At 42.5% G+C, this 15338-nt stretch overlaps 3 protein-coding genes across 8 annotated transcripts in view; 1 reads left to right on the plus strand and 2 right to left on the minus strand.

The window, feature by feature from the left end:
- Positions 1-74: 74 nt before the first annotated feature.
- Positions 75-1696, minus strand: ACYP1 (acylphosphatase 1). Of its 4 annotated transcripts, none has more exons than XM_044436087.1 (3): positions 1584-1696; positions 1022-1117; positions 75-625 (listed from the first exon to the last, which is right to left on the minus strand). In XM_044436087.1, exons 2-3 carry the CDS (start codon positions 1103-1105, stop codon positions 410-412), a joined length of 300 nt encoding a protein of 99 aa, XP_044292022.1. In that variant the 5' UTR covers positions 1106-1117; positions 1584-1696; the 3' UTR covers positions 75-409. The 4 variants fall into 4 exon arrangements, with proteins under 4 accessions (XP_044292022.1, XP_044292021.1, XP_044292023.1 ...); XM_044436086.1 differs by having other exon boundaries at positions 1490-1643; XM_044436088.1 differs by having other exon boundaries at positions 1494-1593.
- A 176-nt stretch (positions 1697-1872) lies between these two features.
- On the plus strand, positions 1873-6946 carry ZC2HC1C (zinc finger C2HC-type containing 1C). Of its 2 annotated transcripts, XM_044436081.1 has the most exons (3): positions 1873-2157; positions 3857-5138; positions 6584-6946. In XM_044436081.1, the coding sequence occupies exons 2-3, from the start codon at positions 3876-3878 to the stop codon at positions 6890-6892; spliced, it is 1572 nt and encodes a 523-aa protein (XP_044292016.1). In that variant the 5' UTR covers positions 1873-2157; positions 3857-3875; the 3' UTR covers positions 6893-6946. The 2 variants fall into 2 exon arrangements, with proteins under 2 accessions (XP_044292016.1, XP_044292015.1); XM_044436080.1 differs by lacking the exon at positions 6584-6946 and having other exon boundaries at positions 1873-1971; positions 3857-5224.
- A 3156-nt stretch (positions 6947-10102) lies between these two features.
- The window catches only part of NEK9 (NIMA related kinase 9), a 45700-nt gene continuing 40464 nt past the window's right edge, over positions 10103-15338 (minus strand). Inside the window, exons 20-22 of one of the 2 annotated variants that reach the window (XM_044436310.1) lie at positions 14899-15063; positions 13075-13284; positions 10103-12378 (exon numbers count right to left, since the gene is read on the minus strand). In XM_044436310.1, the coding sequence (XP_044292245.1) occupies positions 12256-12378; positions 13075-13284; positions 14899-15063 (498 nt within the window). In that variant the 3' untranslated portion in view covers positions 10103-12255. Of the gene's footprint in view, positions 12379-13074; positions 13288-14898; positions 15064-15338 lie in introns of both variants that reach the window. The other variant, XM_044436309.1, reaches the window with a different exon arrangement.

A 15338-nucleotide genomic window follows, 5' to 3' on the forward strand; every position in this document is an offset into this window, starting at 1 on the left:
TTTGTTTAGATTATAAACTGAACTTATTCTAAGAAAACTAAACCAAAAATCAAATGCATGTTTCAAGGAATATCTACAGTATAAAGCACAATTTATATGGCATGGGAACTAAAAAGAACAAAAACATCACTAACTCACTTGTATGTGCAAAATAACACTGTTACAAAGTAAGGTTACATTTGGACATAATATACATAGGGAATTTCTTCATTAAAGGCTAATATATTTGTAGTCAAGACATTAGGTCAGTAAACCAGCCTATAGATGAGAACATGCAATCTAATAACAATATTAATAAACATTTAATATTGAGAAAATTTGCACACAAATACTAGAAAACTAAAGACTACTTTCTTCTAGATAAACCTATGGTACTTTGTGTAAGTATAATGCTTTCTCCCACTGGGCCTTATTTGACAATACAAAAGTCACTATGCTCTAAACGAGCAATCTTCTTCTCATTGCGGAATTCAGCTCTGTCAATTTCAGACTTGGGACTCCCTGTCTTTTTAAGCCATTCTTGAAGCTGTCGCACTTTAGCAGTAGGGCCTTGGATCTGCCCTCGCACAGAACCGTAGTCAGTATTCTGGACCCAGCCTACCACACCCAACTTCTTTCCTTGAGCCTAAAAAGAAAAAAGAAAAATGCAGACCCCTTCCAGGCAATATAATTAAAACGAATGGACAGAAAAATACTGAATATATCTGTGTGAAACTAATATCTCAAAGTGAGCTTTTTCCTGTTTAGCACTTTGGAAATGTCAGTAACAAGACTCAGCTTACAATAGGACGGCTTCTAAGAAAAGAATCTAACACCATCTTCTATTCATCTCCTCAGAAATAAATCCCACTATTTTAATGGCTTTACTCCAGGTAAGCAAATGTAACATTGCATTCCGAAGCTCTCAGATCCAAATACTTACCATTACTGAGCACAAGTGGTTACAGAGGAGGAAATAACAAGGGATCTAAACTGCTACCAGTCTAACATTTTGTTTGCCTTACAGGCAGGACACACGCACCTGTGTATGTTTGCGGAAAAACACCCCTTGGACTTTCCCAAATACTTCATAATCTACTGAAACTAGGCCATCTCCCTCAGCCATGGTCGCCGGTGCCTGGACCAAAAGCAGAAGCGCAATTAGACAGGAAAGGAGATGCAGGTGCCAACCCCACATCCACCCCTTCGAATGCAGGAAGACGACGGTCCTCCCAACAGCCTCCAACCGTTGCGCCATGTGGGTGCAGAGGGGAGCTCGACCCAGTGAATATCAACCAGGAAGAAAGACTCCCCCTGTTCCCGGCCACAATCCTTCCCTCACTCGCATCCCCTGCCCTATATAGGCGGCCAAGACGGAAGACGGAAGCGCAAGTCTCCGACATTCTTCTGCCCTTATTCGCAGCCTCCTGAATATGGACGTGGGAGGCGCCTTTGGAGCTGAAGGGTTAGAGGGCGATCAATGTTTTCTCTGACAACGCAAAACTCCCACCAGCCTCGCCACGAGGGAGAACGCCCGTCTTCGAGCCAGCCAGTCTGAGGACAGCGCCTTTGTGGCGCAGCAACAGCCCCTAACGGCTCCGAACCGGCTTATCATAGAGCTGCCTCTTCCAGGGTGATTAGAAAGGCCTCGGCACGTAGAGCGGAAGCGAAGCTGAAAGTTGAGCGAAAGCACAGACACCCTCTTCCGTTGGATAAAACGAGAACTAGTCTTCAGAGAAGGGAACCGTATAGGCAGAGCGACGAATCCAGTGAAACAACAGCGAGGGATAGTTACATATGTGAACTACTAAATATCCTGAGGGAGGGAGGGAGGGAGAAAAAGAAGGTCGGCCTTTATGACACAGCTTGTTAAAATTATACAGAGGTTAGAGAAGCTGACCGGAAGTCCCTAGAGCGCAATCGAATATAGTCTCCGCGTGCTCGTTGCTAGGCAACTGTAGTACACAGCCACATGGCGGATCGGAGGCTCTGGTAAGAAGAGGCAAGGGTGGCTGATTCAGTTGACCGTACGGGATGGGGTGATGTGCCTCTGATGCACGCAGTCTAGGGCTTGTGGCAAGTGTGAGTTCAAGTTGCCATTGCGATCGGGTCCCTTGCCTTCCTCACGTTTCTGCTTGTAAGACCGCTGCGCCCGTTGTATCGTAGAGAACTGAACAGGTAGTTGCTTCAGGCAAACATTAGAAGGAAGCATTGCTGTGATAACTCTAATTCTAAGCATAAACTACCGTTAATCTTCAGCAACAGCCTACTGTTCCTTAAAGGATGCCACTTCCATTACTGTCTCCTTTAGGGATGGAACTTAATCGTAAATGCATGTACGTGTAGCTCTTGTTAAGGTGCAGTCCTCTGCAAAATTAGAAAAAATAAAATCCGGGGCATGCTGGGAGTTACAGGCATTTTCTCCAGTCTAAATTGACTCAAGATTTTGACTTTGGAATTGTTTTTAAAAGAATTAATCTGAACGTGGGTTAGTCCCCCACCCCACCCCACCCCCAGGCTTCTCACCGACCGTTGGATGTAAATAAATATACGAAGTGTACATAGACTCTGAAATTGACTAGCTGGTTATACCAGCTAAAGGACCTGTTTATTCAGAAGCTGAGGCCCAATCAGTTGCATTTCTTAATATACCTTTGAACCAAAACAATGCATGCCCTTTGCACTGAGAGCTAATTGTTTGACGATAGTGATTTACCATTATACAGAATTGCTGTCATTATTTAAAAGTGTGTATTTTGGCAGGAACCTAGTTTTCTGAAATGTGTGGCCCATCTTTTAGTTCACCTTTGTGGATTGTATCTTGCTGATAAAAGTTCTATAGTCTAAACATCTGCTGCAAACATTTCCCAACCTTATGCCAGCCGGATCTGGTTGTAATCACATGCTCAAGCAGCTCAGATAGAAACAACAGCACAACCACAGAAACAAAAACCAATATAGTCAAACTGACAAAATGCTTCCATAGAGTCCTTAGCAATCTTGCCACCCACATACTTTGATATATAGGATATAAGTTCCTTGCCTCATTCTTATGCACGCCTTGAGGCGCGCCATGATTGGCTGCAGAATGAGTTTGGAATCCTGTATTGCAGCTCTGGGGCAGGGAAGCAAGTAATGGGGCAAGGGGCAGCCTTATTAGGCTTTCCATTGATTTTATTAGAGCTGTTTTAACTTACCTCCTTTGTAGTATTAATAATTGTCTAGGATGCCTCACCTATTGGGCACTAAAAAAGTGAAGTAAATAAATATTCATTAGGAAAAAAAAAGAGCCCTGAGTAGGCATAAGATTTCTTTTGTGTTGTATGGCTCTATACCACCTGCTTTGCTCTTTATATACTGTTTGTGCTATGTTCACTTAATTGCTATGCAATTATGAATTTCTTTCTGCCCTCATAATTCTGTACTCTCATGGTCCTGGTGGACCAAAAAGCATTTCCATCCAGGATGGAGTTCATGTAGGGTCTCTTATATTTTTCCCATTAAGATTGTTGAAGTGATATTATCATAATGTGCAATTGTATTAACATAATTATGCATGTTGATCCATGGAGCTTTGAGTGAATTGAAATCTGATGCAGGGCCTCATTGGAGGAACTCTTGTATCCTTAAGTGGGAGGACAGTATTCACTTAAAAGGTTACATTTGAAGGTGACCCTTCATATATGCAACAACTGTTCTGTTTTGTGGCTCTTTAAAAAATGTCCTCTATATAACTTTATAAAGGTCTGCCAGGGCTGATGGGTCTTGCTTCTCTTTTTCCCTATAAAGTAAAAGGGTAAATAGGAAAGTCCCAATCATAACATAGGAAATAGGAAAGTCCCACTGATAACATGAATAACTTACTGCATTTCCTTAGGTTTTACTGGAAATACTGAATGGCTCACTTGCAGCTGGCTGTGTGTTCACGTATGGATCCAGTAGCATCCAATCCCAGACTTCCTACAACAAACCAAGAAAGGTGTCATTCTGACACACTTAAAGAACAGTCCCAAGTAGAGCACCTGAGGACTAATATCCAGCAGCAATTCTTGCGCAGCAAAGATGAGAAGCTGGCAGAACTTCAGATCCAAAAAGAGCGGAGTTCTTCCTGTTCTCAGCCTGCAGAAAGTAGTCGGCTGATTTTAGAAAAGGCAGGCTTCTGTTCTGCTGGCTCCCACAGCTGGTATTTGAAGGAACAAGCCAGCACTCTGCCCTTGCACTGGGGAAGCAAGCGGAGAGGTGTAGACAGGTCATATCCACTTAAACCAGTCCTTCACCATAAAGCTGGGAAAGCACCCCTTCCCAGTTCTTGGCAGGTTGGAAGCCCACTTACTAAAGAAACTCCTTCCAGTGGCACTAATGCAGAAGGAAAAGGAAGGTCACATGCAGTCAAGGCTCAGCCTATTGGAGTGCCATCTCCTTTTTCCATAGAACAATCCAAGAGAGCAACATCTCATTTACGAAGGGCAGAGCCAGGCTGCATTCAAAAACTTGAAGCTGCTGGACAGAGCTTAGAGGAAGAGATCCAGCGGAAAGAGGCTCTCCTCAAGGAGAAGCTGAGGAGAACAGAAGAAGAGCTCCGAAGGATCCAGTGGGAAAGGCAGCAGGCAGAGACTGGAACAAGAAGGGAACGAGGAGAACTAGTGATGCCTGAGGTGAAAGCAGGTGTTACTCAGAGTCATGCTTCCAGGTCCTCAACTCGGTCATGCAGTGGTCAAAAGGTACATGTTCCAGAGAGTCCCATAGCTTCAGTGGGTGCTGCTCTGCTTCCCCAGGTGCTCCATATGGAAAGGCTCAAAAAGCAAAGGTTGGTAGCTAGCAACAGTAAAATGCGAGAAAATGTATCTCAGATTTCAGCTACTTGTTCCCCAGAACTGGCTCCTAAGCATGTCCAAGCTTTTCCAGCAGTAGTCTCTTCACAACAGGTTGCCTGTGTGGCAGCAGAACCATTACACATGGAGGTTCCAAGCAGCGTAGAAGACTGGGGAGAGTGCAGCTCCTGTGGACGGAGGCTTTACTGCTCCAGGTTGGAGAAGCACATAAGCATTTGCAACAAAAATCATGGCTCCAAGAGAAAAGTGTTTGATTCAAGTAAGGCTAGAGCAAAGGGCACAGAATTGGAGACATATCATCTCTTGAAAGGCTCAGATATCTCCCAGGTAATACATGTGCTTACTCCAAGCTAATGCATGTTCTTCCCTCCTTTGGATTTATATGGGACCACCAGGTGGTCTCTTGTCCAAACACTGACCAACATGAGCCACTTTTCTGCAGGGTGGCATGCTTTTGGAATACAAGCCACCCCAAAAACCCATGGGTTAACCCAGAGTCAAAAGCTCTGCCAGGTTTAATGGCGTGGCAACTGAAACTGAAAAGGGCAGCAACCAGGCAAGTCTACATATGGTGGAAATCTGTAAGAACACACGTGTAAGTGCAGAAGACCACTACCATCAGCAGTCATTTAAAAAGCAACAGTAGCATGTGAAAAAGAAAATACAACCCCAGTTGTGTTTTTTGAAGTTTTAAGGGCAGGAGGGAAGTAAACAAAAAGAGTGGGGATGGGGAGACAACATGAGTTGTGCCACAATGGACACCTGTATGCTCACTGGAAGAGTGAGGAGAACCACCCATGGTGAGCCTGATCATCTGTGAGGCTGCACCATTGTGGTGCCACAAACAATCCACACTAAAATATCCACACTGATTCTTATTTTTGTAGAATCAGTTGTATTGTTATGCAAACTCACCCATAAATAGCTGGGTGTGTGACAGGTGTGCAGATTGTGTGGCCACTTGCCTGCCTGCTGCGAACTCTGGAGATACTGTATGTCATCTAGATAACTCAGTAGATCATGCTTTGGTGGAGTCAGTGGTCATAGTGCATATTAACACTGATCATATAGCCGAAAGTGCGTGATCCTGCCTAATTTCAAAAGCTAAGTGGGGTCAGATTGGGTACTTTGATGGGAGACTCGAGTCCTGCATCCAGTAAGATGTTGGATATGATGGCCTGCATGATTCTGTGTGAAGAAATGTGATCATGAAGTGTAACAGTGAGTGGGGTAAAAAGTCCTCTTACATTGAAGAGTGAAATGGAACAGATACTCTGTTTTTCAATTATTTTTTTCTAGTGCAAGTGTTTAATCTGTACTCCACTTACAAGTGTCAGATGATGTAATTTATGGTATTGGGTTAGGTAGAAGCAGTGGTGTAGATCTGCAGTACACTTGTGAACAACATGACATGGCTTAAACAAAAAGCAGCAAGCATTCCACTCATAGGGCACATACTTCATGCACAGAAGGTCCCTACTTCAATCACCAGCATCTTCAGGTAGGGCTGGAAAAATTCTGCCTCTGAAACCTTGGGAGAGCCACTGCCACTCAATGTAGATAATAATGGGCTACAGGAATGAATGGTGTGATTCAGCTTCCTATTCTCCTGTGCACACTGTCTGCCTTAAAGGGGCTTAAAATTTACTGTATCAGAAGTATCCTATTCTGTGACAACTGAATTGTGTCGTCAACAAAAATTGCAAGAAATACTAAGTATCAGTTGACAGGGTTGTACTAATGATTTCTTCCACTCCCCTTTGTCACTACAGAAAAAAACACCCATCCAAAACTCAGAGGCTTCCAAGCAAAGCAGTGATATATTTAAGCAAAGCAACTGGAGGCAGAAGCACGAATCTTTCATCAAGACATTGCGCAGGGCTCGTGAGGTGCAGCGAGTAATCTCCAAAGGGGGAAAGGCCTCAGATCTTCCCCCAGTACCTGCCATGGAGAACCCAGACTACAAATTGTGTCCGTATTGTACCCGTCAGTTTGCACCTAAGGTAGCCGAGAGACACATTCCTAAATGCAAGAACATTAAGAACAGACCCCCACCACCACAGCAAAAGAGACGTTGCTAGCATTGGGCCAAAGAGAGATCTGCACTGGTGCAGTCATGTGGATGTGTCCCACTATTTCCCTCAATTTGACAGCACGGAATAGTGGGCAGTATTACCAGTGCTGCTGCTTCCATTTTTAAAAATACAACGGTTTAAAATTGGGAAGATGCTAACGATTTGTTATAATATTAAAGCCCTTGTATATTAAAGTTAGTGCCTCCTAAGAGAATAGAGTTAAATCTAAGATAGGACATTTCACACCTGTGCTGTATGCTAACTGGTTCTATTCTTTTCTTGCACATTTAGCAGGAACATTAGGATTTCTGTCGCCCTATTAGGATATAAGAGTAGTGTTCTGGAAGGAAGTACTGAAAAAAAACAGCAGAAAAGATCAAGCTTCTGCCATTTTTGGCTCAATCCTTGCAGCTCTTTGAAAGCATCTGCTAAGTAGAATCACTTTAGTGTGCTGTCAGTGACAGAGGCATATAACATTTTGTACTGATGTTCTTGCTATTCAACAGCATCCTTGTTCTTATAATTATCTGAATATTACTAGTGTAACAGTTGGAAAGAGGCAGTTCCTACTTGGATGTATAGTATGCTGTTCTTCATATTTGGTTTGGAAGAATTTGATAGCCATTCAGTTTCTTCGCCATGTGTAAACAATGGCAGACACTTGGTTTGTTCCACTTTTCCAAAGCAGTTTCTAAGGAGATACGTTTAAGAAAAATGGACATGATAATTGTGGGATGGGCTACTTCAGCATCATTTGCTGTAGCTTTTCATTCCTGTATCTTTATGCAACCATAAGCTGAGGGAAAGGCAACTAAGAAGGTTCTTTAAGACGTGGGCATTTGGAGTATCCGCAATTATGCTGTCAGGTTATTGAGAGAAAGCTGGGAGCCAGAGAAATTATTCAAGCGAGTAGCAGAATAGCTAATATGTTTATATGCACACTCTCTCAATTACAACAATCTGCAATAAATAAAAACCTGCAGAATGTGGTAATTTGGATGACATTGCAACAGGTACTTTATTGCATGTGGGAATGTAAAGCCTTTCTGTCACAATCTCCTCTCTGATATTAGGCTAATTTTATGGTGTAACATTTGAACAGATTATGTTACTCACAAGAATTGCCACTGATTTTCTCTGAGACACAAATATTCAAAATGGTGGTGTTCATTGAACAGTACAAAATACTGATACTGCATTAAAGAGGGTAAAAATAAAACTGTTGGTTGTTATGAAATAAGTGGGTGCTTCTTTTGGGGGAATGTACCCTCATGGAATGCAGTGTGTCTGCCCTGCAGTGTGTCTGCCCTGAAAGGGTCACTGTATTGAGATTATAAAACAACAGCTGCAACATACTCCAAATTCTCTGCTGGTGTCTAGAGATGAGTGTATAGGATTATTAAGTCACAGCTTCAAGATCTTATGCTCTCCGAGATGGGAGTCTGAAGGCCAAGCCCCTGCCCCAACCCCCACAGCAAACATGGAAAGAACTGTGCCTCCTTGGTGTTTTATTTAGATGGCCAAAAATGGCCAGCTAGACAAAAATCAGGACACACAGCATATTGTTTACCCCCTTTGTAAATGATCCAGATGTGTGCATTTTTGGAATCAAATCCTAAGGGCACTTTCACTTTTGTACTTGTTCCCAAGATTTTACCTCTCTGGCAACATGCAAACTTGCATTTATTGTAATTACTTTTGACAGTTGTCAAAGTAAATCTCCATTTTTAGAGTGGGATATAGAAAAGGTAAAAACTAATTTTGGGCAGGAAGCTATACAGCTTTATAGTCAATATACCTGCATGTTTTCTTTCTAAATCCCATCTATTACTGCTACATAATTATTACCTTCAAAATAATCCCAGAAACTACAAAGAAATTGAACAGGTATTCTGGTAGTCATGTGTATTTTTTCTCTCTTCCATGTGCATCAACAGTCAAACCAAATAATTCCAGTTAAAGAATTTGGTGTGTGTGGTTGTTTCTGAGAAAATAGCATAATCATTGAAAGTGATCAGCTGGGAGGAAACACCTTGTACCTCAGCAGATCCTAGGAGAAAATCCAAAAAGTAAATCTCTAGCAAACTTGTTTCCTGTATGCCAAACATGCACATCCAGAAGTCAGGGATGAGTAGCTGCGTTTTTGTGTTGCTAGAGAGCTGTTGTAGTAGAGAATGGTTGTCTGGAGCACCCCCTCTCTTTCACGGGACTCTGGTGTTTCTTCGCCACCAGTGGGAAAATGGGAGTTCCCAGGTTCAGCTTCACAAGAAACCTTACAACAAATTGGTGTCTCTCTCTATGGTTTTGGAAAACCAAACATTTCACACTGAAACTCAATGACTGGGTTCTGATAACATGAAAAACCAGTAAGAAATCACCATGACTTCTAGTAATGTGTGAGCCCAGACAGAAATTTATGTCTCCTCCTTAGCTGCAAGTTAATTATAGCAACAGCAAAGTAGATATAGCCATGTCAGCCACTAGAAGTAGTCCATCATCCATATTAGGCTAGCTCAAATCTCAAAAAAGCTGCAAGCTTTCTACCTAGATATATTTTTCAGAAAGATGTTATGAAAAAAGGAATAGGATGGGGGAAAGGCTGATTCATATCTGAAGTCATGAGTATTGCATAATCAGTGTCAAGATGAAATGGGGAAGGAAACTGTAGGGGACATCCAAGTCCTATCTGGTACTGTGATGATTCCAGGGTGCATCTGGGACTTGCCTTCTAGGATGGCTGGGAAGAAGACAGAGAGTGGTTGATCCCTATACTTGAAAATATAACATTCACTTTACTCAGAGCCATCCTTAGCCAAATCACACAGGTTCTCTGGTAGGAAGAAAACTGAAGCTGAAATATTCATTCTTAACATTGAAGCTGGAGATAATTTAAATAGTATATAGGTAAATGTAAGATAGCAGTTATTCCTGTGCATTGCTCCTATCTTAATGTACAGATTACTGGTATTGATGATTTTTCCAGTCATTTACATGACTCAGAACAGCACTGATAGGATTGAACTGCACAATACTATACAGATGGTTAAGTTGTGCCTTTGATGATTAAATCTGTCTTACCAAGTTTTGATAACTTGAAACTGAATTTCTAAAAAAAACAGCAGCAGACAGGCAAACTGTTTCTAAAACAAAGACCTCTGGCCATCCTATAGATGCATACTTTCATATCTTTTACAAAGAATCAGGACAGAAAGGCAATACGTGTCAGCATTTATTTAAACAGAAAACTTCAAACCATTCCACCATTGAATCTGCCAAAGATAGATAATGACAAACTAGTTTTCAGCTAGTTTGTCAGTGTAAGCATACGTGTACTATAACAAATTAACAGCAATGCTAGCAGGAGACTGACATCTATAGAGCTAGCACTGCTGAAAAGGAAAAGGGGAAATGGATCTGAAACTACTTAAAGGCACCCTGGCCTACTTGCCCTTTACCCTCTTATCCCAGGGCAAGAATTCTTGCTTAAACTGCTTCTTTGGTTGCATAGCATGGCTGGTGCATATATCGTGGTCTGTAACAGGCACAGTTTGAACAGTGTAAATCTTTTAAAGGCACATATATTGCTGTGGAGCACAGTTCACCTTCACTCAATATGGTAATCAAGTATTCCACTCATTTCATGGGGAACCTTGCCTGTGCGTCTCACTTTCCAAATGTGGAGCACTGAGAAGTAAAGATAGTACAGTGTAGATGAGTGACTCCCATCAACTCAGTGATCCCTTGCTGGACATGGCCCAGGCCTGGTTGTTCTCACTCTCTATTCCTACCTTATAATAGGACAGTCTCTGCAGTCATAACAGCATTTAATTTGAAAAAACAAAACCAAAACTGTTCCAATACATTTAGAATGTGGGAAGTCAACTAAAGAGCATGACCTATGGAACATCTGATATTTCTTATATTCAGACTCTTTCTCCTCCTCCTACCACTAACAAATTGTAAGGAAAGGCACTTTAGTCCTGGGGCTGAACAGAAGACTGTATCTGATTCAGTTCCAAGAAAGTATTTGAGAGGAAACAGGTAACTCCTTCAAATATACTATTTGAGTAGGATGATCTGAAACCTTTTACCAGCCATAAAATGTTCATCAGCTTGATATAGCTATAGAAGAGAGCATAAGGGGATGTTACGATTTGTGTATGAGATTACAATCTAGGACTCCCAAATCAAAAGTAAAGGGACACTAAGCAAATATAACTTCAAGAAACTTAGGTCAGGCTATAATGTTGTTAAAATGAACAGTGGGAATACCATTCCCTGCTGGGGAGGAATACATATGTGGCTCCCAGTAGTCACATTATGCCAAAGCTGTAAGTCAGTTAGATAAACCATTAAAATGGAAAATCATGTCTTCCAAGTTCCTTCATATACAGCTTGATATTAATAATACAAGAAATGATGAGAATCTACTGTGGCAACTACTACCAGTAATTCAATTAGATGGGATACATACTGTTAAAACTGACACAGCTCCAGCTTCATCAAGTACTGGAGAGGAAACAAAAATACTGATTTGGGGAAGGGTACAAAGGAAAAGGTTTTCAACAGATTACTCTGGTATCCAAGCTGAACAGAAGGAGCAAATAATTGTGGGTCTAATTTCAAATATGGCTTAAAAATACAGTTGCTGTGAACTCTAGGACCACAGACCCTTTCTTGGACAGCTGGAAAATTCAACCAATTTTTTTGCATCCAAAAAGAACTTAGTGGGAATGCAAGAAAAGGGTGCCTGAGATCCCCTCCCAAACATCCTTTAAGTTAAAGCTATAAACAGAATTTGTACAGGCTGTAGGAAATAGGACTAGAACTGCTAAGTGAAAAATACAGTTTCTCTGGGGTGCTTTCACCCTCTTTCAGAATAAGACTTTTTCTAGGCTTCTCTTACTGCACATGACTTTCCCACAGGCTGAGGTCCTGCCCCTTTGACTTAGGCTGAAAATAACTTCTTGATTTGACTGCAAATGTAGGTGCTCAAGTGTTTTTCTCCTTCAATCACTTTGTTTAAAATGCCTGACGATGAGTTGACTACTGCTTGGAAAGTTGGGAAAGAAATGAAGCACATGCTACTATTGGAGCCATTCCTGTGGTGTGGCTACCTGGCCTCAAGGCAGGCTGACATAGTGTAAACAGAGAAGACTTGCAGCTGATGTCTGAACAGACACTGGCTCTGCCTCTCTCTAAAGTCCCTCCTAGGTTCATAGCTTAAGGAAGTGCTTCCCCTCTTGCATACATGGATGCTGTAGAGACCCTGACCTCCTTGTTCTTAAAGAACCTGAAGCCAGGAAAGCTGCTCTCTGCATTCAGTTAATGTGCTGTGAAATTGGATGTATTCCAGTGGACTCAGAAGACTACAGGCTGAAGCGGCATGAGTCAGTTCCCAGGAGACACCAGGAGTCGGAATCCAAGTCAGGCTTTGGATCTGCTTCCATCTCTTCCTTGGCTGTTTGTGTGGCTTTGGAATGAGCCATCAGCTGTCCAGACAAACAAAAACAAACCTCTTAACTGAGCAATGCTACAGGTGTCAAATGCAACATGTATTTTGTCAACTGGATGTCTGGTTTAACTACAGTTGTGTTATGTTCCCTGCTATTCTATACTTGTATACAGAATAAAATTGGAAAGTAACAGCTATTTGGCTCAGACTGGCAAAAAATATTACTAAAAAGACCCGATTCCCAGAAATCTTTCATCTGGAACTTATTAATACAGCCATTCTGCCTACCATTAGCTTACTGGGCTCAAGTTATGCTCTAGATAATTGCATGGAGAGCAGAAAAGAAAAAAACCCTGTTTTTATAACTTTATCCTGATTGTCAGCCTCTAGGGTTCTCCAAACTGGGGAATTTAAACAAAGGTGGAATGATGTAAGGAAGCCTCCATCTACTTGCACAGTTTAGGCTGATACTAGACTGCCACAAGCAAAATTTAGAGTTTGGGATCCTCCAACTCAACCAACAAAAACAGGCTACAGTTTTACTTCAATTAAGAAAACTTTAACAATCCAAGATTGTCTAAAGTTACTAAATGATTGCAGTACAAGATTTCTGGCTCTGTCAATTCACAACCAACATTATCCAAGCATTCCAAATTCTCTTAATCTGGAACTCAGCACCAGTTTCAAGGCCAAAATACTGAATTAATCTAAATTCCCTCAGTGGAAACCTTACTTGCTGTGTTCCTTCTGTCCTCCTGGACAGACACTGGAGCTGGGCACTGAGACGGGTGGTTTCTTGCTGCAGCTTCTCTTGGTCAGCCAAGCACTTGGATATTAAACTACTCAGACGCTCCACTTCAGCTTGCAGCAAACTGCATTTACATGTAGATGGTAGCACAGATGTTTTCTCCCCACAACAGGGCTCTGCTGAATCCAAAAGGTGCTGCTATAGAAGATAGGAGATTTAGGAATATGTACACATAATTTGTGAAGTCTTCTAAATCAGTGCTTGGCCAAATCATGGTAAAAAGCCATGGCTGGAAGATGAAAGCAGAGCTGCTAAGAACTCAGAGATAAAACTACTGAATAATGGAAGAGTAATTTCTGGGTTACCAGTAAACTGAAATATTAGTTCATATATAAATCACTGCCAAATATGTCAAGCCACATATGTGAAATACATCCTCCTTTGGGCATAATAAAGCTAAAAATTTCATCTATTTCACATATGCTTCTGTTTCTTGGAGTGTTGGGACTTTTTGTTGTTGTTGTTTGTTGCTTTCCAACCCTTATCAGATTTATTGAAATGAACAGTGAGCAAAAAGTGCCTTTCAAAAGGTGCTTCTTGGGATGAGACATAATAGATGCCACTAACAATATTGATTTCAGATAATTCTCAGCAGTGTCTCCTTCTACCAAATCAACTACTTTGGAGATTAATTTTTCACTGATTTTTAATCACTCTTTAAAACCTAACCCCTCTCCTGCTACCTTTCTCATAAAGTCTGTTTAATTAGATTCCTTGTGGAATATTGTACAGTACAGTGGTACCTTGGCTCATGAACTTAATCCGTTCCTGGACTCTGGTTGTGACTCAAATTGGTCATGAGTCAAGTTAAATTTCCCCATAAGGTTCAATGTAGATAAGGTCAATCTGTTCTGTAACTATTTTTTAAATCAGAAAAACGTGAAGCAAAGTCACAACAACAAATATTGCGGCCATCTCCCCCTGCCCCCGAGCACAAGCGCGGTCATCTCCCCACCCCCACAGCACGAACGAGATTGGCCTGTCATCCCTGCAGGCGCCTGTCATCCAGGCAAACGCCCGTCATCCCAGTGCACTCGAGGGGTGGGGAAGGAAGAGACGGGTGCAAACAGCATGCTGGGGGACGAAGAGGCGGGCACAAACGAGGCGTGCTGGGGGAGGAGGAGACAGGCGCAAACAGCGCATTGGGGAAGGCAGAGGCGGGTGCGAACGGGGTGCACTGGGGGAGGGAGAGTTGGGTGCAATCGTGGCCATCTCCCCCCCCCTTCCCCCAGCCTGATTGGGGCCATCCCCCCCCCGGGGGGTTGGGGGGATGGCCAGGATTGTGGGGGGGGGGGGGGGGGGGGGGAATGGCCGAGATTGCACCCGTTTTTCCTGCAGCAGCACACCTCTGATCACGCATGGGGGAGGGAGATGGCCACGACTGCAGTTCCATCGGCCATCTCCCCCATGGCTCTGCTGTGCTACACCTGTCTTTCCTGCAGCAGCACACATCTGATCACACACGCCTTCCCTGCGCGAAAGCAACTGCGATCGTGGCCACTCCCCACTCGAGGGGGGGGGAGATGGCTGCGATCTTGGTCGCCACCCAAAGCTGAGTTTGCCACCCAAGTCAAAATTTTTCAGTAATTTTGTTCGTGACCCGATTTGTTCGTGAACCAAGGCATTCGTGAGCCGAGGTACCACTGTACTGTTAGTAACATATTTCTTGTACTCAAAGATTTCTTAAGCCAGTCATTATGCACCCCATTTCTACCTCCAGCCCTTTATTTTTACAGATGTTTACATTACCCAGGACCCTGTTTTGGCCTTGTTAATATCAACAGATGTGGGTGACGGCATGTGAAATCCCTTCAGTTCATTGTAGGGAAGAGTTTCTTTATCGGAATCTGAAGAGGTCAGGCTCACAAGAGAGGGGGTTTCAGGCATCGGGATGAACTCTGCATTCTCCAGCTCCTAGCCGCACAAAGAGATAGCGCATAAGTAGGTAAATATGAATGAGGGATACAAGCAGCTTTCTGTCTTAAATATATATGAAAAACTGCTGACTGCTTTCCAAACAGTGAAGGACAGTGAACATTATTGTCAGGACAGCAATTAGGAGAGCGTTTTTGCAGTAAATATTGTTCCATTCCTGAAAAAAAGGACTCCTGCATTCATTAGAAGTGGCAGAACAGTGGGGATGTACCTGCCTACTTGCAATAGAATTTTGACAATAAAGATTTGCACCC

This window comes from Varanus komodoensis, unplaced genomic scaffold (genome assembly GCF_004798865.1).
Source record: "Varanus komodoensis strain SLA01 unplaced genomic scaffold, ASM479886v1 scaffold3, whole genome shotgun sequence".
Lineage (NCBI taxonomy): Eukaryota > Metazoa > Chordata > Lepidosauria > Squamata > Varanidae > Varanus > Varanus komodoensis.